The sequence below is a fragment of the Lepus europaeus genome, chromosome 6 (assembly GCF_033115175.1).
Source record: "Lepus europaeus isolate LE1 chromosome 6, mLepTim1.pri, whole genome shotgun sequence".
NCBI lineage: Eukaryota > Metazoa > Chordata > Mammalia > Lagomorpha > Leporidae > Lepus > Lepus europaeus.
This window is the reverse complement of record NC_084832.1, coordinates 108248572-108272743: the sequence shown is the minus strand read 5'-3', so window position 1 is coordinate 108272743 and position 24172 is coordinate 108248572. Positions and strand designations below refer to the sequence as shown.

At 40.6% G+C, this 24172-nt stretch overlaps 1 protein-coding gene across 1 annotated transcript in view; it reads right to left on the bottom strand.

Moving 5' to 3' along the window:
• PTPRO (protein tyrosine phosphatase receptor type O) overlaps nucleotides 1-24172 on the bottom strand; it is a 107050-nt gene that overhangs the window by 21084 nt on the left and 61794 nt on the right. Inside the window, exons 16-19 of the mRNA XM_062195228.1 lie at nucleotides 19605-19673; nucleotides 16552-16635; nucleotides 7802-7837; nucleotides 4342-4423 (exon numbers count right to left, since the gene is read on the bottom strand). Of these exons, the coding sequence (XP_062051212.1) occupies nucleotides 4342-4423; nucleotides 7802-7837; nucleotides 16552-16635; nucleotides 19605-19673 (271 nt within the window). The remainder of the gene's footprint in view (nucleotides 1-4341; nucleotides 4424-7801; nucleotides 7838-16551; nucleotides 16636-19604; nucleotides 19674-24172) is intronic.

Here is a 24172-nt window from a genome sequence, read left to right as displayed (position 1 = left end):
TCTCCTGGTCTCCCATGGGGTGCAGGGCCCAAGCACTTGGGCCATCCTCCACTGCACTCCCTGGCCACAGCAGAGAGCTGGCCTGGAAGAGGGGCAACCGGGACAGGATCGGTGCCCCGACTGGGACAAGAACCCAGTGTGCTGCATATATTTATTGAAATATCACATTGTACCCCACAAATATGTCTAGTTATTAAGTGTTAATCAAAAAATAAAAAACATTTAAAGAGATGGAAATGCTCATTAACCTGATTTGTCCATTTGACATTGCATACATATATCAATTTATCACACTGTACCCTATAAATATTTACAATTAAAATAATAGTAATAATTTTTCAAAGTAACATTAGAAAAAGAGTGCCATGGAAAAATAAACTTTAATGTGTTCACTTACAGACTGAATGTATAAAAACCTCCATTATATTGTAAATCGACCATTTAAAAACTTACATATAAAACTTACAATCCTGCTTTCAAGTTTTTGTAGGATTTAAAGCTAATATGCTGGAGCAGGCATTTGGCTTAGTAGCTTTGGTCAACCCTTGAAATGCATACATCTTATATTAGATAGCCTGGTTCAGATCCTAGCTACTCTGCCCCCAAATCCAACTTCCTGATAATACGCATTCTTGGAAGCCGCAGGTGACAACTCAAGTGCTTGGGTTCCTGCAATCCATGTGGGAAACCTGGTTGGATTTCCAGGTTTCTGTTTTTAGCCCTTTGGGGAGTAAACAGCAGATGGAAGATCTCTGTCTGTCTCTCCCTCTCTGTCACTCTGCTATTCAAATACACAAATATGAAGCTGATATGTTAATAATTTACTGTTTGCTTCTCCCAGGATGCTGTATTTGTTGAAAATGCACTTCCTTGGTTTAGATAGTTTAGTCACTTTAGCCCCTGAAGTAGGAGCTTACATGATTCTGTCCTAGGTGCAACTGATTTGAAATAGGCACCATGACCCAAATTGACCAATCAAAATCTTCCCAATATTTTTCCTACTGCAAATGAGAAAGGGAATCAACAGCTCCTGAAGCAAACTGTATAAATAAGAGCACTTGGCACCCAGGGGGTGATTGTTGGCTGTGTTTTCCATGATAAAAAAAAAAGAGGTTGGCTTGTGGTTAAAGAAAGTGACACCAAGACAGAGAGAAGCAGAGTGGGAACAAAAAGAGGGGCCCCTAAGGGCTCTATCCTGATTTCCATCATTTCTGAGATGAAGCCCCTCCTTCCTCTTTTTTTTTTTAAGGTTTATTTATTTATTTGAAAGTCAGAGTTACAAAGAGAGAGAAGGAGAGAGAGAGAGAGAGAGAGAGAGAGAGAGAGCGCTCTTCCATCTGCTGGTTCACTCCCCAGTTGGCCACAACAGCCAGAGCTGCACTGATCTGAAGCCAGGAGCCAAAAGCTTCTTCTGGGTTTCCCATGTGGGTGCAGGGGCCAAGGACCTGGACCATCTTCCACTGCCTTCCCAGGCCAGAGCAGAGAGCTGGATCGGAAGTGGAGCAGCCGAGACTCAAACCTGCGCCCATATGGGATGCTGGCACTGCAGGCGGTGGCTTTACCCCCTACATCACAGCGCCAGCTCCCCCTCCTTCCTCTTGGTGCAGCTCCTCCATTCTCTCTTCCATTATATACATGAGATTCCTTAGTACCCTTTGAATAAATCCCCGTTTCCTTTGGTCTATACCAGTTTGAATTATGTTTCTGTCACTCACAATTAAAAGAACCTTTTGGAGGTGGACCTTTGATACAGCAGCTAAGACCCTGCTTGGGATGCTTACGTCCTGTCCCATACTGGAGTGCCTCGCTGGAGTCCTGGCTCCATTTCTGATCCCAACTTCCTACTAATGCACACACTGGGAAGCAGTTGATGGTTCTAGTACTTGGGTTCCTGCCACCCATGAGGGAGATCCAAGTTAAGTGACTGGCTCCTAGCTTCAGTCAGCTGTGGTCATTTGAAGCATGAACCAGTGGATGGGAGATCTCTGTCTCTCTGCTTTTCAAATAAATAAATACAAATAAAAAGAACATTCTTTCCACCAGAAAATGACATACCAGGTTTATATTTTATAATGAGTCAATTTTCAGACACTCAGAAATAGTTAACTTTGGGTCTGATGGCATCAGCTGAGAATGTGCAGCACAAGTAATGCTCTCAGTTGTGCCACCACGGGCATGTAATCCTGAGAAAGTTAAAAAGTGTGGCTCCAGTAAGGTTGGAAGCATAGTGACACCATTATTTTTATCACCATTATCAGAATCAGCTTTTTTTTTTTTTTTTTGGAGTTTTGGCTTGTGTTTTCTTATTAAACACTTTTTTTCATTGGTACAATTTTCTGAGATGCCATCCTCACCACAGATCTCCAATTCAAATAGAATTTCTGTCTTTGAGATTTAGCATTTGGTATAGCATCATAGTTTCTTTTTTTTTTCCCATGAGTTATCTCTTTATTTTAATTTAGAATAAAGTCTAATACACAGTCCCGGTAAGGCATCTTTTTTTCTTTTCTTTTTTTTTAATTTTTTATTTCATAAATGTGAATTTACAAAGTGCAACTTTTGTATTGTTGTGGCTTCCCCCCCAACCTCCCTCCCTCCCGTGGCCCTCCCCTCTCCCTCTCCCATCCCGCCCTTTATTGAGTTTCATTTTTAATTACCTTCATATACTGAAGATCAACTTAGTATATACTAAGGATTTCAACAGGCTGCACTCACACAACCGCCCAAAGTATAGGGTATTGTTCGACTAGTAGTGTTTTTAAGTTTCATAGTAAAACACATTAAGGACAGAGATCCTACGTGGGGAGCATGTACCCAGTGACTCCCGTTGTTGATTTAACAATTGGTACTCTTATTTGTGACGTCAGCAATCACCCGAGACTCTTGCTATGAGCTGTCTAGGCTATGGAAGTCCCTTGAGTTCACCGACTCACATCATAGTTTCTTAGTCACCGGTATGCAATAGGTAAGCAGGCACTTTCTGTGTGGAGTTTCTCCTGATGCAGGTGGTAGCAAGGACACTTGCACTTGTTAGTGTATAAGGTTCTTCTCAACCTCAAATTAATTAGAAAATCTACACCATGGCTAATGGTGCATTTCACAGACTGAAGCTGTGCTTGGCTGAATAGGAAGAAAAAATGGAAGAAGAATCGGGAATAAAACTACTACTTCAACAGGGAAGAACATTTAAGCTTAAAATGTCCTGTGGTATCCACCACTTAGACGACAGCATCCACATTTGAGCATTGACTGGAGTTCTGGCTGTTCTACTTCCTGCTAATGCACCTTGGAAAGCAGTGAAAAATGGCCCAAATGCCTGGACCTTTGGGCCCATGTGGGAGACATAAGATGGAGTTGCTGGCTCCTGGCTTTGGCCTGGTCTAGCCCCAGCTGTTGCAGCCATTTGGGGGAGTGAATCAGTGGATGGAAGATCTTGTTTCTCTCTCTGTCAGTAAATCTAGCTTTCAAATAAATTAATAAATCTTAAAAAAAAGTCTACGGAATTTAGAAAAATCACCCGATTTTCCCCTTTACTCTGAATCCCTGTCCCCTGAAGCCCTGTTGTAGAAACCCGAAGGATGTGATGCCCACTCAGACTGTTAAGAGCCATGAAATAAGTGGGAAGAACAAGTCAAGGCCAGTGAGATCCCTTCCACTGCTGATATCCCAGGCTTCCTTATTTCCTTCTACTAGGATGCAGGCTTTTAAACTCAAAGAAACCTGCATGTACATGTTAGGAAAGAAAGGGGTGTTGACAATATTTTTTTTCTTTACTTTCAGAAGTCCCCTGTAACTCACTCTCTGCGTTTCTCCAAGGAGATAAGAACTGCACGAAGACATTTTAAGTAGCACAACAGGAATCTTGTAGCTATACAAGGCGTACCTCAGGCTGTTACATGCCCAGAAAACAAAGGGAATTAGTCCCACCCACCATCCCTTTACAGTGAGTGAAGAGGCCTGAGAAACACACTCCAAAGTCCCAGAAAGTGAAATCCTCTCAGCTTGCTTCTCTCACACTGGAATCTCCCATCTTCTGGTTTTTCAACAGTGGCTTCTCTATACCAATGTTTGCTCAACCCAATCATAGCATTGATTCTCTCTTTCCCTTCATATTTTTTTTTTTTTTAACCATCGAAACCCTGGCTGACTAACCAAGGGCTAATGACTCTTGACCTGAACCAGAAGATTAGGCACCCTGAGGCTACCTTCCCATGTATCCTGCTTAGTAGGAAAAGCACATCCCAAGGCCTACCTGGGGAACAGGGGAATGATCCCAAGACAAACCTGACAACCTCATGCCTTGTTTATGACAGAAGGCAGGAAATACTTTATCCAACTCACCTCAAATTGAAGGGAAAATTTATAGTCAGAGTCTTTGGCCATATCCTTGATGTAAGAATCAAAGTCATCCAGTTGAACCGGGCTTTGACAAACACAAAGAAATACATGTTTTAGAAATCTTGTTGATAAATATTACACATCAAAATTTTCAAACATTGGCAATTTTCCTGGAGTAGGTAATGTTCTACTTCTCAAAGGTTAGCACTCAGCACCAGTCCCTAATCCATTGTAATTACAATGAAGGGCTTCCATATCAAACTTCCTAGAACTGGGGGGAAATTTCTAGATTTATACTTAGCTCTTATTCTAGCAATAAAATATTACATACATGCATTCTCATATAGACACATGTTTATGTGTTGTTTCTAGAAAACTCTGGCATGTGTATGGGAAAGAAAAAGATTCCCAAGACCTGAGTTACGGTTTTACTTTATTTACAGTATTATCTTGCAGAATCACTTAACTTTCTGAGAGTCAGTGTTCTCATCTATAAAACATTCTGGTTCTGTCTCATAAGGTTTAGTCATGTATCTCACAATACTATCTCACAAAATTGACAATTAATGTATTAAGAACCTTGTATGTTTAAATGACTTTGCTCATAGAAGGCATTGTGCTGCTAGTACAATCTTCCCTGAGCCAGTGGGATGACGCCCTTGTTCAGAAAGCTCCTGGGTCCAACCTGAGAGTCACATTTAGAGGTCTGTACATCTAGACAGGCACTGAAATGGTTCGGTGATATTATTAAGTAAAACATCTGAGTTTATGTTTCTGCACCTGTGGAGGAGGTTTTCATTTTTCTTATTTTGAGTGAATCAGAATTAAGTCTAAAATTTTCTAAAGTTACTTATCTTTCCTAGTGCCTACCTACACTAACCTGCTTCCTCACACTGCTCTCTGCTTCTGCAGGATGCTTTTCTACCTTGGAGGAGCCCATGTCATTTAAATTTTTCTGAGTCATGTGGCATGCTACTTAGCTCATGTCATCTCTAAGATTGCAACCTATGTATTGTTAGAAAATACATACCATTTAATAGATATTTGTTTAAGTTGTTGATTAGCTAATTTTATAATTAAATGATGTTTATATTTTAGTATACTTTAAGGGACAGTGTTGGAGAGTACTTCAAAAAGTCAATGAAAAAATGAAATTAAAATATAAGTTCATTTTGGTGCATAAAGGTAAAGGCTTTCTAAGGTGATGGCAGGATGGAATCCTTGAGAATCAGTGGGCACCTATTGATGGGATCATATAAGCAGAGACTGCACCCATGTCATATGTCTTTATACAATTGGCCATGTACTATTTGAAGTATCCTCATACTTTCTGGAAGGCACAAAGAAACCTCAATGTTTTACTTAATAATAACAACCGTGACTCATGCATGAACTGCACTACAGTTAATAAATATTTCCTTATGTTATCTTTCTTGGTTGAATCCGGAGGTAGTCATGGACAATATCCTGTAGGTAGTCATGGATAATAGCAGCCAAATGCTCCAGATGAGAGGGCCAAGGCTAAGGAAGTGAGTGAACATTTCAACACCACAGAGCTACAAAGGGGTAGAACACTGACTGGAACCCCAGGAGAGTGAGTCTGAGTTCAAGCTTCACCCACTTCAAGCTTGTATCCTTCCAAAAGAACAGCTAAGGTGGGTGTCCTGTCCTCGAATGAACTCCATCAGGACTGTCCTCTATGGCTGCTGTCTTTGAGCAGTGCATTGACCTTAATGTTGGATTGAACAGTCCTACTTTTTATCTTGTTACTGGGAAAATGTGAGCTGGTATAAGGAAGACAAACCAAAAAAAAATTATGGATTAGGAAAAGCAAAAGTAGGAAGCATTGGGGAAAGGGAGACAAAGGAAGGACCAGGGATGGAAGAATAAATAGGGAAAGGGAGGAAGATAACAAAGAGGAGAGAAAGAAAGCGGGCTTGAAGCGGAGAACAGTGGGACAAGGATTGTGAGGGAAAGGGGAAGAGAGAAGGTGAAGGCGTGAGTGATGGCATGAAGGCAACCAGAGAGGGAAGGGGAGCCAAGGGAACACGGCAGTGGGGCGGTAGGGGGTGGATTGGGAGTAAAAGAGAAAGGGCACTGAAAGAACATGGGGCGTGAAAGGAAACCTCCCAAAGAAATGGCTTCTCAAGAAGGAGGGAGGTTTGAAGGAAGTAAGGAGAGGAAAGGAGGAAGCTGCTTTGATGTGAGGTTCTGCTTTGTGGGAAGGTTTGAGCACTCTTAAGCTCTGCCGGGTCTTTGGTCCAAGTCTTGCATCTCTTCATCTCTGTCTGGGTCTGAAAAGCAACAAACCCGGATAGAGGCTCCCGTTTTTGTCCTGAGACGTTGTCTTCTAAATACTCAACTTATGTCTCACTAGCTCCCTTAACAAACCTAATCAGCAGTTTTGGGCAATAGTCTGTTCCTTTCTAACTGAGGTTGCTACAGCCACAATGCGGAGTACTAACCACTATATGATCACGGCGAGCTACTGGGGAACGGTTAGTCTGTTTCTTTCAAATCACCCTTCTAGGTGACACAGCCCCCCTTCAGTTTAGGCTGATCTTGTCTCTTCTATATTGGTTGCTGTATGCCAATGGAATGTACACTGACTCAAAATAGGCTTCAGTAAGAGTATTCTGTATCTAAATGTGCATAAAATTATGCACCACTCAATGCTAAATAGAAATACACTTTGCGCTGACTTTTCTTTTAGATTACATCATAGATTCCTTTATGATTTCTTTTTCACTAGCCTGGCTGCCATAGACCCAGCTGGCTCCATTAATTGCTTCCTTGTGCTAATTCACCAATGTCCTACCCTAGGCAAATATTAAGAATGATTTCCATTTATAAAAAATGTTCCACTCTTTATGTGTGGAGTTTTAACTAAGGAAAGGCCTGGAGGTGATAATCTCTAATAGGATTTTGAAATCAACTGATGGTTAATTTTCATCCACCAGAATCATAAATCTTATGACTTTACAGTTCAGTAGATAAGTAAAGCCACAGGCTAGCTAGAGTAATTATCTTTTCCACTTATTATAAAGGTTTCTGGAGACAACATTATTAAAGTATTTGTTATAACATTAAATACAGTAAAAGACTTCCTGAAATAAGCACAGAATTTCACAATACAAAATGGAAAAAAATTTTGTATAGTTTTGATATAGCTCAGTATAAGAGTTGAAAATAGAATACCTGTAAGACTTCCTAACTGTTAACAAGCTATTCTTTTGCAGATTTCGTATGGAGAGGATTATCCTCATCCCTGACGTGGCTTCTGTGACAGCTCTTTCTTTAGTGGTCTCTGCCACACCACCATGTACTGCACTTAGCTATCATAATCTACAGCAGCCTGTTTTTAAAGCATCCCTTGTATTTGAAGACAAGCAATCTTTTTAATTGGAAAGTGAGGATCATTATGGTGAACATTCTTTTAAATGAAATCAGAAGAAAAACTTACTTAGTTAGTTTCCTCTTCTTTAAGCCATTTTTACTCCTGAGAATTAAAAAAAAAATGACAAATTTATCTGGGCAAAATAATTGATTAATGTAATGATTATACTTGAAGAGTTTTAAATAATTATGTCAGGGACTTCAATTTTATTTAATTTTCATCAAACATATCTCCAGTTTGTTTAATTACTTTTCTTTAAAAGTGAAGATAATGATAATAATTTCATATTCATTTTCAAAAACTACAAATTATAGGAACATAATTATATTTTGTTATTCACTTTGGGGAAAACTAGGTTCTAGAAATACAATTTTTAGTTAATGGTGATTGAATTGTTAAAGCATTTTGTAAACATATAAAAGTACCTAATGCCTCAATATTCCAGCTGCACAGTCAAGAAGGAAGAACTGGAGAAGAGAAGTGAGAACTAATGAGAGACAACGCTGGTTTGTAGGGGCTAAAGTAACCTTTTCTGACATTTTAAGTGGGGATGTGAATTTGTGTTATCAGAGTAGGCATGTATCTTATGAAATGCTACCATGGCATTGTTCTTACTCAAGTTTCAACTAGTTCTCATGCTATCTCCAAAACTGGACATGTTTGCTCTTTTGTACAATTTATTTTATTTATTTTCAGATGATTTGAAAAGCAGAGAGACACACACAGAGGCAGGTAGTGTCCATTCTCTAGTTCACTCCACAAACGCCCACAGCAGCCAGGGTGGGGACAGGCCAAAGTCAGGAGCCCAAGACCCAATTATGAATGTTTGGGCAGAAACCTAAGTACTTGAGTCATTGCTTGCTGAACCCTAGGGGGAACATGAGCAGGAAGCTGGATCAGAAGCAGAGGAGCTGAGACTCAAACCAGGAACTCCGATACAAAATGAAGGCACCCCAAGCTGTGTCTTTACTGGGCCCAGTGCCAGCCCCTACCACATCCTCCTCACCTGCCCCTGCTGCTTCTTCTTCTTCTTCTTCTTCTTTTTTTTTTTAAGATTTTTATTTATTTATTTGAGAGGTAGAATTACAGACAGTGAGAGGGAGAGACAGAGAGAAAGGTCTTCCCTCTGTTGGTTCACTCCCCAAATGGCTGCTACAGCTGGAGCTGCGCCGATCCGAAACCAGGAGCCAAGAGCCTCTTCCTGGTAAAGACGTGGGTACAGGGGCCCAAGGACTTGGGCCATCCTCCACTGCTTTCCCAGGCCATAGCCGAGAGCTGGATTGGAAAAGGAGCAGCCGGGACTCGAACCGGCGCCCATATGGGATCTGGTGCCACCAGTGGAGGATTAACTTACTGTGCCACGGTGCTGGCCCCGCACTGCTTATTCTTAATTCATGACTAGTGTGTGTAAGCTCAAACACAGGAAATGCTGATAAATGCTTTGGCAAGGAAGGGAATATTTTCATACAAGTAAGGTAAATTAGTTAATGCTGAGATAGTGTCTGTTGAAATACTTTGTTGTCATGTTTTTATTGTCTTATATAAGTGATAGATAAGTGACATGCCAATAAGTTTTTTTATAAGTATATCTCAAAGATCTTTAAATATTTTTCATGGAAGCTCCATGTTTTCAGAAAATAAGTAGTCTGTAGTAAAGAACCAGCTGTGATCTGAGTTCTCTCAGGCACCAAACTATATTTTAAATATAAATTATTGATGTAAGGGTGCCTCCACGTCCGGAACACCTTCAGCAGAATGGAGCTCTATTTCATCCATGCTTTCAGAGCACTTTGCAAATGAAGTGTTTTTCACATTGTGTGATTCTTGGTTGTACATACCCTTCTTCCTAGACAAAGGGTTTCCTCCAGGGTTGAACACAGTTTATGGAATACACATGGGGTGGCCATTAAATTTTTGTCTTATTGATTGGAAACAAAATATTTTTATTATGTTACTTCACAATTTCACTTGCAAGTTCAGTTAAGAAATTGATACTTGACTTGTCAGGTTCCAGTGGGGAAATGGATGTGTGGATGGCGAGGAAGTAATGTAGGCAGGAAAAGAAAAGAAACATTTGTAAAGGCAAGTGGTGTTTGTGGTTTTCAGGTAGTTCTTTTATTCCCATTTCTAGTGGAGGAAAATGTTCAACAGTCGCTGTTTTACTTCTTCTCTTCTCCCTCATCCTTTTTGTTTTCCACATTTGGGACTTAGAGGGAGGAAACATCCCTGTTTTCACTCTGCCTCTCATTCATCCCCTCAAAAATCCAAGTAACATTGGACACAGCGTTTGGTCTAGTGGTTTAAATGTAAAAATGGCCACATCAGGGCCGGCGCAGTGGCTCTCTTGGTTAATCCTCCGCCTGTGGTGCCGGCATCCCATATGGGCACCGGTTCTAGTCCCGGTTGCCCCTCTTCCAGTCCAGCTCTCTGCTGTGGCCCAGGAGGGCAGTGGAGGATGGCCCAGGTGCTTGAGCCCTGCACCCCATGGGAGACCAGGGAGAAACACCTGGCTCCTGGCTTCGGATTGGTGCAGCGCCGGCCACAGTGACCATTTGGGGAGTGGACCAATGGAAGGAAGACCTTTCTCTCTGTCTCTCTCTCTCTCACTGTCTATAACTCTACCTGTCAAATAAAAAAAAAAAATGGCCACATCTCACATCAGCATGCCTGAATTTGATGCCTGACTCCACTCCTAACTCCAGCTTCCTGCTGATGCAAACCATGGCAGGTGGTGGTGCTGGCACAAGTCACTGGGTTCCTGCTTCCCATGTGGGAGACCTGAATGGAGCTCCTTGCTCCTATATTTGGCCACAGTTCAGGGCAAGTAGAGTGAACAGCAGATAGGAGCTCTCTCTGTCTCTGTCTCTGTCTCTCTCTCTCTCTCTCTCTCTCTCTCACACACACACACACACACACAGTGATTCTAATGATACTTTATTTAGTCATTTGGAAACCAGAGGAATGTCTATTGAGCCCACTTTTTATTCTGTCTTTCTAATAATAATAATTTTTAAAAGATTTTATTAATTTATTTGAGAGGTAGAGTTACAGACAGTGAGAGAGAGAGAGAGAGAGAGAGAGAGAAAGGTCTTCCTTCCGTTGGTTCACTCCCCAAATGGCTGCAATGGCCGGAGTTGTGCCGATCTGAAGCCAGGAGCCAGGTGTTTCTCCCTGGTCTCCCATGAGGGTGCAGGGCCCCAGGCATTCGGACCATCTTCTACTGCTTTCCCAGGCCACAGCAGAGAGCTGGATCGAAAGAGGAGCAGCCGGGACTAGAACCGGTGCTCATATGGGATGCCAACACAGCAGGCAGAGGATTAAGCTACTATGCACAGTGACGGCCCCTCTAATAATAATGTAACTGACTTTAGAAATCCCTCATTTACTCAGTGTAGTAAGAGTGGATGACTTCAGGGCTTTAGGAAAGTGGAACAGCAGCCTAGATGGCTACCAGCTCTGGTAAAGTCAGGAGGAGGCCAACATATTTTGTAATTCAGAATGAACAAAAAATACTTTCCTATCTGAGCAGACTGCAAGGGAAACTAGAAAGAAACAAATGCATGTGAGACGATGACACTGAATAAATTTAGTGCTGAAATATGAAGCTGCTACTACTCAGCAGCTGTGTGGAAACCTGATTCATGGAGGAGAGACACCCTTTTTTTCTTTCAATCCCATTTATTATTGAGTGAACTTTCAACATCACATTCTACCACATATTCTGTATGATGTATTGTCATATAGTGCATATTTTCATGCTCTGTGTACAACTCTTAGCATTTTTTTATTAGGTTTGTATGAATTCTTGATGATTCCAAAGGGTTCCCATATCCTAACACTGCATAACTGACAGCACTGAGTTATGAGACTTCCCAGTGACACTGAAAGGATTTCCTACGTTTTTCACTGCTATGCTAATTCCAAGACTAAAATCCTGGAGGAAATTCAGCTGGAAACTTGTAAATAAGGGCAATGCTAGCAATTTTAACTTCAGCACATTATGGAAAGAGGTAGTGTTGGTAGATATTCCTATGAAAATTTGGAGCAATGTACAGGATATCATCTTTTCATTGCAAAAAAATTTTCCAAATAACTGATAAATAACACCTATCCAAATGCAGTACATATGCACACAGCATCATGAACTTCTTTTTTTTTTTTCTTTCACTAATACTAAGTAAGCTATAACACCCTAATGACTCAAAGAAATTAAGGTGCAGTCTCCATAGGTTCTTCATAGCTCTGACAGTCTTGGGAAGTTGGGTACATGGGAATTCATCCCAAAGAACATGAGGCAATGGCAGAGACATGGATGTTTCCTGGTTAAACAGAACTTTAAAAGTCCTCAATTTCATAACTCTTTCATACACTTCATACTCTTTCATGAGTTAAACTGAAGCCAACCCAAATCTTTTTCTTTTTAAAATTTTTTTATTTTTGACAGGCAGAGTGGACAGTGAGAGAGAGACAGAGAGAAAGGTCCTCCTTTTGCCATTGGTTCACCCTCCAATGGCCGCCGCGGTAGGCGTGCTGTGGCCGGCGCACCGCGCTGATCCGATGGCAGGAGCCAGGTGCTTCTCCTGGTCTCCCGTGGGGTGCAGGGCCCAAGGACTTGGGCCATCCTCCACTGCACTCCCTGGCCACAGCAGAGAGCTGGCCTGGAAGAGGGGCAACCGGGACAGGATCGGTGCCCCGACTGGGACTAGAACCCGGTGTGCCGGCGCCTCAAGGTGGAGGATTAGCCTGTTAAGCCACGGCGCCGGCCGCCAACCCAAATCTTTAAAAAAAAAAAAAAAAGGTCTTTAAGGTTTTATTATTCTCCAAATAGTACATGCAATGACCATGAATGAAGGTGGGAACTTTAAACATTGTCTCAAGCCTTTTTAAAAAAGATTTTTAAAAATTTATTTGAAAGTCAGAGTTACAGAGTGAAGAGGAGAGATAGAAAAAGAGAGAGAGAGAGATCTTCCATCCATGGGTTCACTCCGCAAATGGCCAGGACTGAGCCAAACCGAAGTCAGGAGCCAGGAGTTTCTTCTGGGTCTCTTACATTGGTGCAGGGGCCCAATCACTTAGGCCATCTTCCGCTGCTTTCTCATGCACGTTATCAGGGAGCTAGATTGGAAGTAAGGCAGCCAGATCTCCCACCAGCACCTATATGGGATGCTGGTGTGGCAGGCAGAGGCCTAACCTGCTGTACTACAATTCTGGGCTCTGGCAGATAAGTACTTGCATACAGCATGAGGGTGGCTACAGTGGTTTTAAAAAAAATAATAATCTTGAAGCTAGGTATAGCTAGTTCCAATTACATTTCTTTAGATAGGAAATACATACTAAGCTCATTACAGTCAGAAATCCTTGCAAAATTCAAAATTGAGACTAACTTAACTGGGTACTGGCACTGCACACTTTTTTTAGCTACTACTGTGGGAAAGATCTGAGCTACACTATAAATCTCTTGGTTTCCACACCAACTACCTGAAGAGGCAGGGAGAGAGTGTTCCCATTTGCTGGTTCACTCCCCACATTCTCACCAAGGCTGAGGCCAGGGCCAAGGTTGGAGCTGGGACTGAGAAACAAGGCAGGGCTTCTGTGTGAGCAGCAGGAACCCAATTCCTCAATCCATCACTGCTGGCCCCCAGGTTCTGCACTGGTGGGAAGCTGAAGTGAGGATTCGGAGGTCAGAGTTGAACCTAGACACTCTAAGGTGAGGTAGGGGCTTAACCACGATGCCAAAGGCCTGCTCCCAGGAAAGTTTTAGAAACATATTCTTCCAAGAAACTAGGAGTTCCCAGAGAAAGGTGGACATTGCATCAGGAAGTGTGCAGGGAGGGGAATGCTTTGCTATTTGTGGCTGTTGTTAACCACAGGGCTAAGTGAAATTTGAAGACAAACATATCTGAAGAAGAATTTGAGAGGGCTACTTAACAAATAACAGTAGGGAAATATCCCCAAGTTATTAGGTGATGCAAACAGTAGGGAATTGGAGTGGGAGTGTGAATACAGAGCAGGGGCGGGACTATGACTTTTACTTCTTTTGCATCCCACTGCAGCACAAGCCTAAGGCTGAGACCATAGTTTACACTCAATATATTTTCATTAGTTGATAAGTGTAAAATTTACTTAAAGGGACAGAAAACTGTTTTACCTTCTCATCTGGGGATATCTATTTACAATCGCAGGACGATTCTCCTAAAAAACTACTGAAGAGAGGCAAGTGTTTAGCTTAGTGGTTAAGAGGCCAGGTAGCGGGGCTGGCACTGTGGCATAGCAGACAAGACCGGTTCAAGTCCTGGCTGCTCCAACGTCCGGTCCAGCTCTCTGCTATGGCCTGGGAAAGCAGTAGAAGATGGCCCAAGTCCTTGGGCCGCTGCACCCATGTGGGAGATCCGGAAGAAGATCCTAGCTCCTGGTTTTGGATCGGTGCAGCTCCGGCCATTTTGGCCAATTGGGGAGTGAACCAGCGGATGGAAGACCTCTCTCTCTCTTCTTTTGCCTCTTCTCTCTCTGTGTAACTCCAACTTGCAAATAAATAAATAAATTAAAAAAAAAAAAAGATGCCAGCTAGCACATATATATCCTATATTGGAGAACCTGTCTCTGGCTTCCTGATTATGCAGACCTTGGGAGACAGAAGTGATAACTCAAATAATCAGTTTCCTATTACCCCCGTGGGAGACCTGGATTAAGTTCCTGATTTCTGACTGGCCCAGCCCCAGCCTGGCCATTGTGGGCATTTGGTAAGTAGTAGAAAGAAGCTCCCTTGCTCTGTGTTTCTTGCTTTCTGTCTCTAAAATAGATAGATGGACAGATAGATAAAACTACTGATGAGTATTCCCCACCCGAACTTGAGTCTCCTGCCATTTGATCAACATTATAAATAGCAACCTTGAAAGAGTTGCTTTAATTTGAAGATTATCAAGAAACTACTAAGAAAAATATGCAAATAAGCACATGCCCAACTGATAGAAGCTTTAAAACGAAGTATGGAAAATAAGAAAGTCTGTGAGAGTTAAGTAGAGAGATGAATATGAATTTTTCCTTTGTCTTAATTTAAATGTGTGGACGTCACTTTAGGGTATTTGCCTCAAGTATTCTGATCATAGGTAGAGTAGTTGAGGATAATGAGAAGATGTTGAGTAAGGGGATATTTTGAAGGTCAAAATGGAATTTATGTTTTCTTACTAAAAACCTATATGATGCTGAGTATTGAAAATATCAAGTGGACTATTATGACACCCTATGGTGAAAAAAAAATAATAACAAACCAACCCAAACTGAGGCTGGTGCTGTGGCCTAGTAGGTTAAGCCTTTGCCTGTGGTGCCGGCAGCCTATGTGGGCACCAGTTTGAGTCTGGCTGCTCCACTTCTGATTTAACTCCCTGCTGATAGCCTGGGAAAGCAGTGGAGGATAGCCCCAGTGCTTGGGCCAAAGCTCCTGGCTCCTGGCTTCACATCGGCCCAGCTCCGGCTGTTGAGGCCATTTGGGGAGTGAACCAGTGGATGGAAGACCTCTCTCTCTCTATCTCTCCCTCTCTCTGTCTGTAACTCTGACTCTCAAATAAATAAATGAATCTTTAAAAAAAAATACAAACTGAGAATAAGGACCCCATTATTCGCTATACTCTGACTTTATTACTTACACATCATTGTGTACCTTGTTTTAAAAGCATTCCTCTAGTGTCTTTTTTTAAAAGTATAAATTTGGGTCTTAACAATCTCTATCTTGAGAAAGTCCTTTTAAAATATTTCCTCCATTGCAACTTGAAATCCTAAATTCTGCCAGCTGTATTTATTCTGTCCTTGAAGGAGCTGAAGAACATGTGATCAATTGTCTTTCTGAATAAATAACTCTGCAGATTGCTATTCATCATTTTACTCTCATTTTTCCTCAATCCATGAGCTATTTTTATTGCTTTTTTCTGGGTCTTTCTCAAGTTATCCACATTTTTGGGTCTGTCCCCAGACACCATATATTGATACTTAACGACATTTTTGTCAGTTTCCTGGGAAACTGCCACCTTTCTTTTTACGTCTCAGGAAAATATTTCTATCTGGATTTGTTAACCTCAGACGAGGTTATTATTATGATTAGTATACATTAGAAGGAAAAAGATGTGTTCAAGATTTGATCATTAAAATGATTTAGAAATCAAGAAAATAAGAAATTTAAGGTAGTTGCTTTTTTTTTTTTTTTTTTTTTTTTTAGCAGAGGAAAGAATAGATTTTAGAGACCTGGGTTTGGAATTGGGTTTACCATGTGATAGTATGTGACATTAAGACACTTAATCTTCGTAAGTCTCTATTTCTACCTATCTAAAATGAAGCTATTCATACTCTCTGCAATATCATGGAGGAGAATTAAATAATTATATGAAGAGGTTTGCACTTAGCTGGTCTGAGTTACCATCATTATAAAAGGCAGAAGGCCTCAAGTAGAGAGCACAGACTGGTTTCTCTACTTGAATTTCTGCCTTCTTGGAAACATGGGGCTCTTTACTGGGTGGAGATGAAAAGGAAAAGGAAAGCCTCACTTACAAAGATGTGAGGCCAATAGATTGAATGAAGAAACGATGACTGGTAATAAATGGAAGAAAAGCTTGTTAAGAACATCAAAGCAAGAAAATTTAATCGGGAAAACCTAGTTAGCATGTTGATCCCATTAACTTCTTTAATCCATTTCAGTATGTGATTAATACTTTTAGATGCTGCCAAACACATAAAATAATCAAAAAGAAATTTTCCTTTTTGGTTACTTCTTGAAAGATAACTTATAAAGAGTTTGTGTTAGGTAAACAGTAAAACAAATCACTTACCAAGGGTTAATATAAAATGCCAAAAGATAATCAGTCCAAAGACATGAAGGCAGCAGAGTTAAGAAAGCAAAGATGCTTCTACGCCTGTGAGCATTAACAGACAATAGATGTAAAGATGAAAAAGTGGAAAGAGTTAGTAATACAAACTGTGAACTGATATCAGTAAATTACCTCCTGTGATCAATTAATATGACAAGCGCTTTAATTACAATTAAATATTACTCCATTCTGCAAAATTTAAATATGAGGGCTTAAGAGCTAAAACATTGACATCAGTTTGATTCACACAGGATCTTTACTATAATAAGATATATTTCTTTCAACTTGCTTTGTGTCAATTAGTCTGCTATTAGGTGATTGCATTTTGTATTCCGTTAAGTGAGGCTCTTAAATGCCTCATTAGCTATCTTGCAACTTATTCTTGGATAGTATCCTTCCAGAGCTTAAGTCTATTTTAAGAAATCTCTAAGAAGATCATTTGACAGCTGAACAGGAAGTTAGGTGAGGGAACAGAAATGGCTGGTTTGTGTGCACTGATCCTTTTGAAGAATAAGCTTTAGGAACCATTCTTGTTAAGTTGCTCTTCTAGGTGGGGCTTTCAGTATTATTTTTAGTTTAAATTCCTATGTAATTTCTAAAAATACCCCTTAAAGCAGAAATATGGTGTGATACCCAGGTATCATTCATTGAAGGTAAGTGGCTCATCAACTGCCTATTCTGTAACCTCACTGATTCTCAGCTGAGTGGGAGACAATTTATCTAGTTTAGCTGTAATTCTAATTCAGTCTGTTGATTTAAAATGCCTGGTTTGGATCCAGTTTCAGACATTCAACCCACTTACAAAATAAAACTTCCATTAATGTAGAGTTAAAATATGTCTGTGTCTATATCTATAATAATTCTGAGAATTAGAGAAAAAATTCTGTCACCTTGCCACGTTAGTCATTACAAACTCCCACTGAGATATCTATTCACAGCCAGAAAATGCTATTGCAGCAAAATTGTCTTTGCCAAGAGCTGCAGGAGACTTTGCTGGATTTTACAGAAAGGCCGTAAAGTGCATTCTCTTTTGCCCCAGTGCCTCCATAGCTGATTTCCCATAAACTCTCCAAACTGGCTGACTATGAAGTTAGTTAATACACAGCTGCCCTGAGTCATAAGGACCATGGGTCAGTTCCTTGATAGGCCAACCATCACTGTTCTTAGATTATGCCTTTGTTAAGGGTGGGCCTGAATCTTGGAAAGACTGCTAATAGAGCTGAACAAACCTAGTTACACTTCCTCGTTTTTCATTAAGAATGGATGGGTTTCTCTTTCTTCACAGTTGGGTCGATTTTAATAGCAAAGTTCCATTCATGATAAAATTTAGAAATGGTACAGCACACTGTCTTATTCAAAAGAATCCTGTTCCAACTAGATTTTCATCTAGCATGGGCATCATTTATGCTCAGAGAAGTAGAATTGATATATATATATATTTTTTAGTGGGAGGTAAAACAGCAAGGTTTATTAGGAAAGGAACATCTGTAAGGACGGATGGGCACCTCTCCAGACAGAGCCTGAGAGACTGGGGGGGGGGAGGGGGGAGGAAGGAGGGAGGTTTGAGTGGAGAGGTTCTGACCAGGCCAGGCGGGTCAGCAAAGATGCAGAGAGCTGAGCGCGCCGTCCAGTTGAGGCTGGGGGTTTTTAAGGAGATGGGTCTTGCTTCCCCACCTCTGCTCCTCTTGGAACAAAGGGCTTTTTGGATGTAAATAGAAAAACTTCTCTTGAAGGTCTGAAACAAAGGACTTTATGGATGCAAATGTTATAAGACTGGAGGAAGGGAGCAGGGTGTTTGAGATGCAGATACTAGGCTGCACTTGGGAGATTGTGGAAGGCAGAAGGGGGCAGGGCAGGATGCGAGGGCCAGGCTGCCCCTGAAACATTATGGGGATGACTTTGAGATGCAGATGCATATGCAGGACATAGATGTCAGAATTGATATTTTAAACAAAGCCCTCCTTCCCTCTTTGATTCTGTAGAGTTAACTTTTCAGTCTCACAAGTCTATTTCTTTGATGTTAGCCATTTTTAGGGTTAGAAAACAGAAAAAATATGTATTCAAATACTCTTTTCATGATTGCTTGCAAAAGAAACAAACTAGATTGTGTAAGTTGTGCTGACTTCATGATGAATGTTTACTCAATTGGTAATTTTGTTGGATATTGATTGAACTGGATAGGAGTGTTCATTCACCTGTGTCAATATTGGGTATAATGTCAACCAACATAATCTCTTGACAAATTGTCAACCAATTTAATCTCTTGACAATACTCTTTTAATTGCCAAAACATCTCCTCCCAGTAGGTCCTTAACAAGCAAGTTCAAAGCCAAGTGAAGCCATGTTTCTAATGGCATTTGCCCAGCTTTGACATTCCTATGCCTGTAAGTAGAATTGAGTGCCCAACAATGTACACTTCCATTTCATTTTTGAAGACAGTGGTGGCCTCTGTCCTCAGGTACTGCTGTGTGAGTTTCAAGCACAGATACTTCTCATCTTACTTCTAGGGAGTCTTTCCTCCTGCACCTTCACCTGTTCAGTGTGTCTCCTGCACTTATGCCCTTCTTCAGTATGCTTTGGGTCCCTTGTGACTGTTGGAATACTTTGTTTAATAATGCAAATTCAGAGCAGACACTGACAGTTTCTCTATGTATTAAGCGTATATGAGCCATCATACCCTGTGAAGATCTAGCCATTGAAAGTTCACTGTCACTGAAATTATGGAAGGAAAACCAGACAAAACTATTTATTCTCACAAGGCAGTAAAATCCAGTCTGAAGCACTCACATCATAGCTGAGCTCTCTACAGACTTGTAACTTGGTAATATATAAACTCAGCCATGGGGGTCTTAACATCTGACAAGAGACACAATTGTTTGATTTGTCTTTTAAAGACTATCTTTCCATTTAAGTTTTTAACTCCTCAAAAATTATTTTGTATTAACATTCACTCATCAAACTGATATTAAAAGAAATAAAGAGGTGATTTTATATTAAAAATCCCCAATACTCACCAGTTGTAGGGAAGCTTTCCATCTCTCTCTAAGGATGCAAAATTGACAAATGTTCCTGCTCCACATTCCCTGTTTGAGGAGAACCACAAAATCAAGATGATTGCTTAACAATGCATTTTTCATCTTGACATAAAAGAGCACCTTATGGTTTATCATCACATCATTAAAGGATGAAAAGAAAAGGCAAACCTAAGTTCCATTTGGTATTCTTTTGTACGTAATTTAGCAAAACAAAAAGATAGCTTAAAAAAAAGAAATGATATTTTGCAAGGTTGCTAATCAAGTTGAGGTCTACTGTATTCAGTTCACAATCTTTTCCGAATAAATCCAAAATAAATCTTTGTACTTTTAGAGTATAATATTTTATATAAACATTTAGAAGTAATGTTTATAAACTCTTACAAAACCTGAGGCTTTTCAACTTTTAGAAAAATTTCTTTGTGGGATTTTGTTTTAAAGTATTTTGATTTACTGTATATATATAGATAATGGTTCAAACTGGATTGTTTACTTAGTTAACTCTTTCATTCCTATCCTGAGGAATACTGTTCATCACTTGAGATCAAAGAGTGATGTATTGAGATAGGTGGGCTTCTGCCATGCTTCTTATACAGAATGCTGCTCATTAATCTGATAGTAAAAACACTGCTAGAGCTTTTTTTCCTCCTAGAAGTGGTGTGGGGAAAAAGGTAAGCATATTTTCATATCTTTTCTATGTCTTGACTAACATTATGCATAAATGACATGGCTAGCTTGGGCTCATGCATCTCACTTTTTCTCAATTTGAAAATTGATGAATTTAGTAAGAACTGGACAGAGATTTTGATGTGCTAATTACTTCAGCTCTGTGCTTATTCTTTAAGTTAGGGTGTTCTAAGAATAGCTCTCTTCTTTTGAAAAACACACCAATATAATATCATATTGTATTATCAATTACGCACTATCAATAGATTTTTCTTTTTTTTTTAAGATTTATTTATTTATTTGAAAGTCAGAGTTACAGAGAGAGGAGAGGCAGAGAGAGAACCATCTTCTACTGCTATCCCAGGCCATAGCAGAGAGCTGGATTGGAAGTGGAGCGGAGCAGCCGGGACTTGAACCGGTGCCCATATGGGATGCCTGCACTTCAGGCCAGGGCACTAACCCACTGCACCGGCCAAGCAATAGATTTTTCTATTTCTAGATTTTTCAATTTGCTATTTATGGGATTTATTTTACCCTCTTATTCAGAGGTTCCTAATCTGGGGCCCAAGGATACATTTTAGGATTTTAAGAACATATCAGAGAAAGTACATCTTTTTATTCATAATTTGTAATTTAATTTTATTCAGAATTTGTAATTGAAATTTAGCAGTAGTAGTCAGCAAAACACTCTAATATCAGTACCCATCATTTGCTAACAATAGAATTTACAGATATTTTTACATAATACTCACAGACTTGTTACACATATCTTGAAATATTATTTATATTCATCACTAAGACGATATTATGAGTTATCAGATATATTGTTAAATATTGATATGTAATGTACTAATAAAGAAGCATATAACAGTTTAGAAATATTATGCTCACTTTTCAATATAATTTTGTAAGTCTATATACTTTATTTTATGTAAAAAAGAAAGCATTATTCTTACAGAGATCCACAGATTTCACCATACTCCCTAAGAAGATCATGGCACCCAAAAAAACAAGATGTTAAGAATCATTGTTTTCATGACAATTACAATCATCATCTGCACCTGCAATGATGCCTTCATAAACACCACTGTTTCCATTACCATATCTATTTTTTATTATTTATTTATTTATTTTGACAGGCAGAGTGGACAGTGAGAGAGAGACAGGTTTTCCTTTGCCATTGGTTCACCCCCCCAGTGGCTGCTCCAGCGGTGCGCTGTGGCCGGCGCACCGCACTGATCCAAAACCGGGAGCCAAGTGCTTCTCCTGGTCTCCCATGTGGGTGCAGGGCCCAAGGACCAGGGCCATCTTCCACTGCACTCCCGGGCCACAGCAGAGCTGGACAGAATCTGGCGCCCGGACGTGGATTAGAACCCGGAGTGCCGGCGCCGCAGGTGGAGGATTAGCCTAGTGAGCTGCTGTGATGGCCCATTGCCATATCTATTACCATTCCCTCCTCAGTTACTACTGGGAGCTAACACTAATGGCCTTCTTCCCATGAGCTGAGTATGAGGGTACTTCAGAAAGTGCATGGAAACATAGAATTAAAAATTCATTTGGTAAAAAAAAATTTAAATCCATGCATATTTTCATAATATACATTCCATGAACTTTTTAAAAAAGATCATTTATTTATCTGAAAGACAGAGCTACAGAGAGAGAGAGAGAGAGAGAGAGAGAGAGAGATCTTTCATCGGCTGGTACACTCCCCAAATGGCCACAATAGCCAGAGCTGAAGCCAGGATCCAGGAGCTTCTTCCCGACCTCCCACATGGATACAGAGGCCCAAACACTTGGGCCATCTTCTACTGCTTTTCCAGGCCATAGCAGAGAGCTGGATCGGAGGTGGAGCAACCAGGACTCAAACTGGCGCCCATATGGGATATCAGCACTACAGGTGCCAGCTATCCCCACCACTCCACAATGCCGGCCCCTCCATGAACTTTTTGAAGACTGTCATTTTTGCACACTGCTGCTCCTAACTACCCATGAATGTGAGGCTATTGTCTCTTCTCTGTACACGTTCTTTCCTTGACTTCCAGAAAGTCCTCACACTTCCTAGTTTCCCTTCTACCCTGACTGCCTCTTGTCAATCGCTTGCTGTTATCTTGTTTTCCCTCTGAAAAGTCTCAATATTAGATTGTTCTAGTGATTAATACAGGACCCTCTTTTGTTGTTTACAGCTACTTCCTGGATTTCATCCAGTCTGTTTTGAATATCATTTATATGCTAACAGCTCTCAAATTCTCACCTTCAGCCAATATTTCTCTCCCAAACACCAGGCTTTCATGTTTAGTTGCCTCCTCCACACCTGCACTTGAAAGTCATCTCAAACTTAGTATTTCTGAAACTGAAGTCCCGATGTTCCCCTAACTCTGTTCACCTGGAATCCTGTGCCAGGTGATGACAACTCCATCCTTTCCGTTGCTAGAGCCAAAATCCCAGAGTCCTCTTTTCTTCTTCATTGATTCCCCTTCCTCACCCAGTTTGTTGGCAAATCCTGTTACTTTTATTTTCAGAATATATCCAGAATCAGGGAGTTTCTTTCTGTGTTCCTTGCTACTACTCTGAACTGAAGTATCACCATCTCCTCCCAAATTACTGCAGTGACTCCCTGATGATATGCTTTCTTCGTCCTTGCCTGTCTTCTACACAAAAGACAAGATGAGAGAATCAGAACCTAGTCAGATGTTAACCTTCTGTCTTAAGCCCTGCAATGTCTTTTGCACTCTACTGGAGTAAAAGTCAAAGTCCTTACAATAGCTTAGGAAGTCCTTTATGATCTGACCCTTCCTGCTGCCCTTCCACTCCCTTCCTCTACCTTACTAGTGCTAGCTTCTCTGCTATTCTTTGAAAATACTTGTTGTGTTCCTGGCCCTGGGCCTCTGCACTGGCTGTTCTAAATACCGTGCACATTCCTCCCATGAATAACACAGAACTAACTCCTCCATTTATTCAAATCATTGATAAGAAATGTCACCATTTCACTGAAACCTACCCACCTCCCATGGTTCCTCTCCCACACTTAATTTATTTAATTTATCTTAATCTGCTCTATTATTTTTTCTTTTTAAAAAAGATTTATTTTATTTACTTGAAAGACAAAGTTACAGAGAGAGGTAGAGACAGAGAGAGAGGTCTTCCACCTGCTGGTTCACTCCGCAGATGGCTGCAACAGCTGGAGCTGAGCCAATCCAAAGCCAGGAGCCTGGAGCTTCTTCTGGAACACCCATGTGGGTGCAGGGGCCCAAGGACTTAGGCCGTCTTCTACTGCTTTCCCAGGCCATAGCAGAGAGTGGGATCGGAAGAGGAGCACCCGGGACTAGAACCAGCGCCCATATGGGATGCTGGCACTTCAGGCCAGGGCTTTAACCCATTGCACCACAGTGCTGGCTCCTAGTATTTTTTCTTATAACCTAACACCATGTGACCCTTTTACTTAAGGCTTTATTGTTTGTTGTTTCTTTTCTCATTAGAATATAACCTCTCTGAACATATGACATTTTGTCTGTTTCACATTCTTCCCTGCCCCAAGCAACCAGAGGAGTCTGACACCAGACAGCTGGTGTCAAATATAAAAACTTCATAGACTGCATATGATGAAAAAATTATGCCTAGATTTCAATCTTTTGCATCAAAATAGCTTTAGTTTTTAATTCTACTTCCATCACCTTTTGGAAATACTTTTCTATTTGTTAAATGGATGATGTTTCAATGACCTGCATGCATTTACACAGAGTGTAAATTAATATTTGACCTCACAGAATGTAATATCAGAGCTCAACACTGTAGCCATGGTGCAATTCCACCTCCCTCCATGTCCTTAGAAGATTTATTCAAATGCCAATCTTCACAAAATTGAATTTCATATTGAGAATTAATCT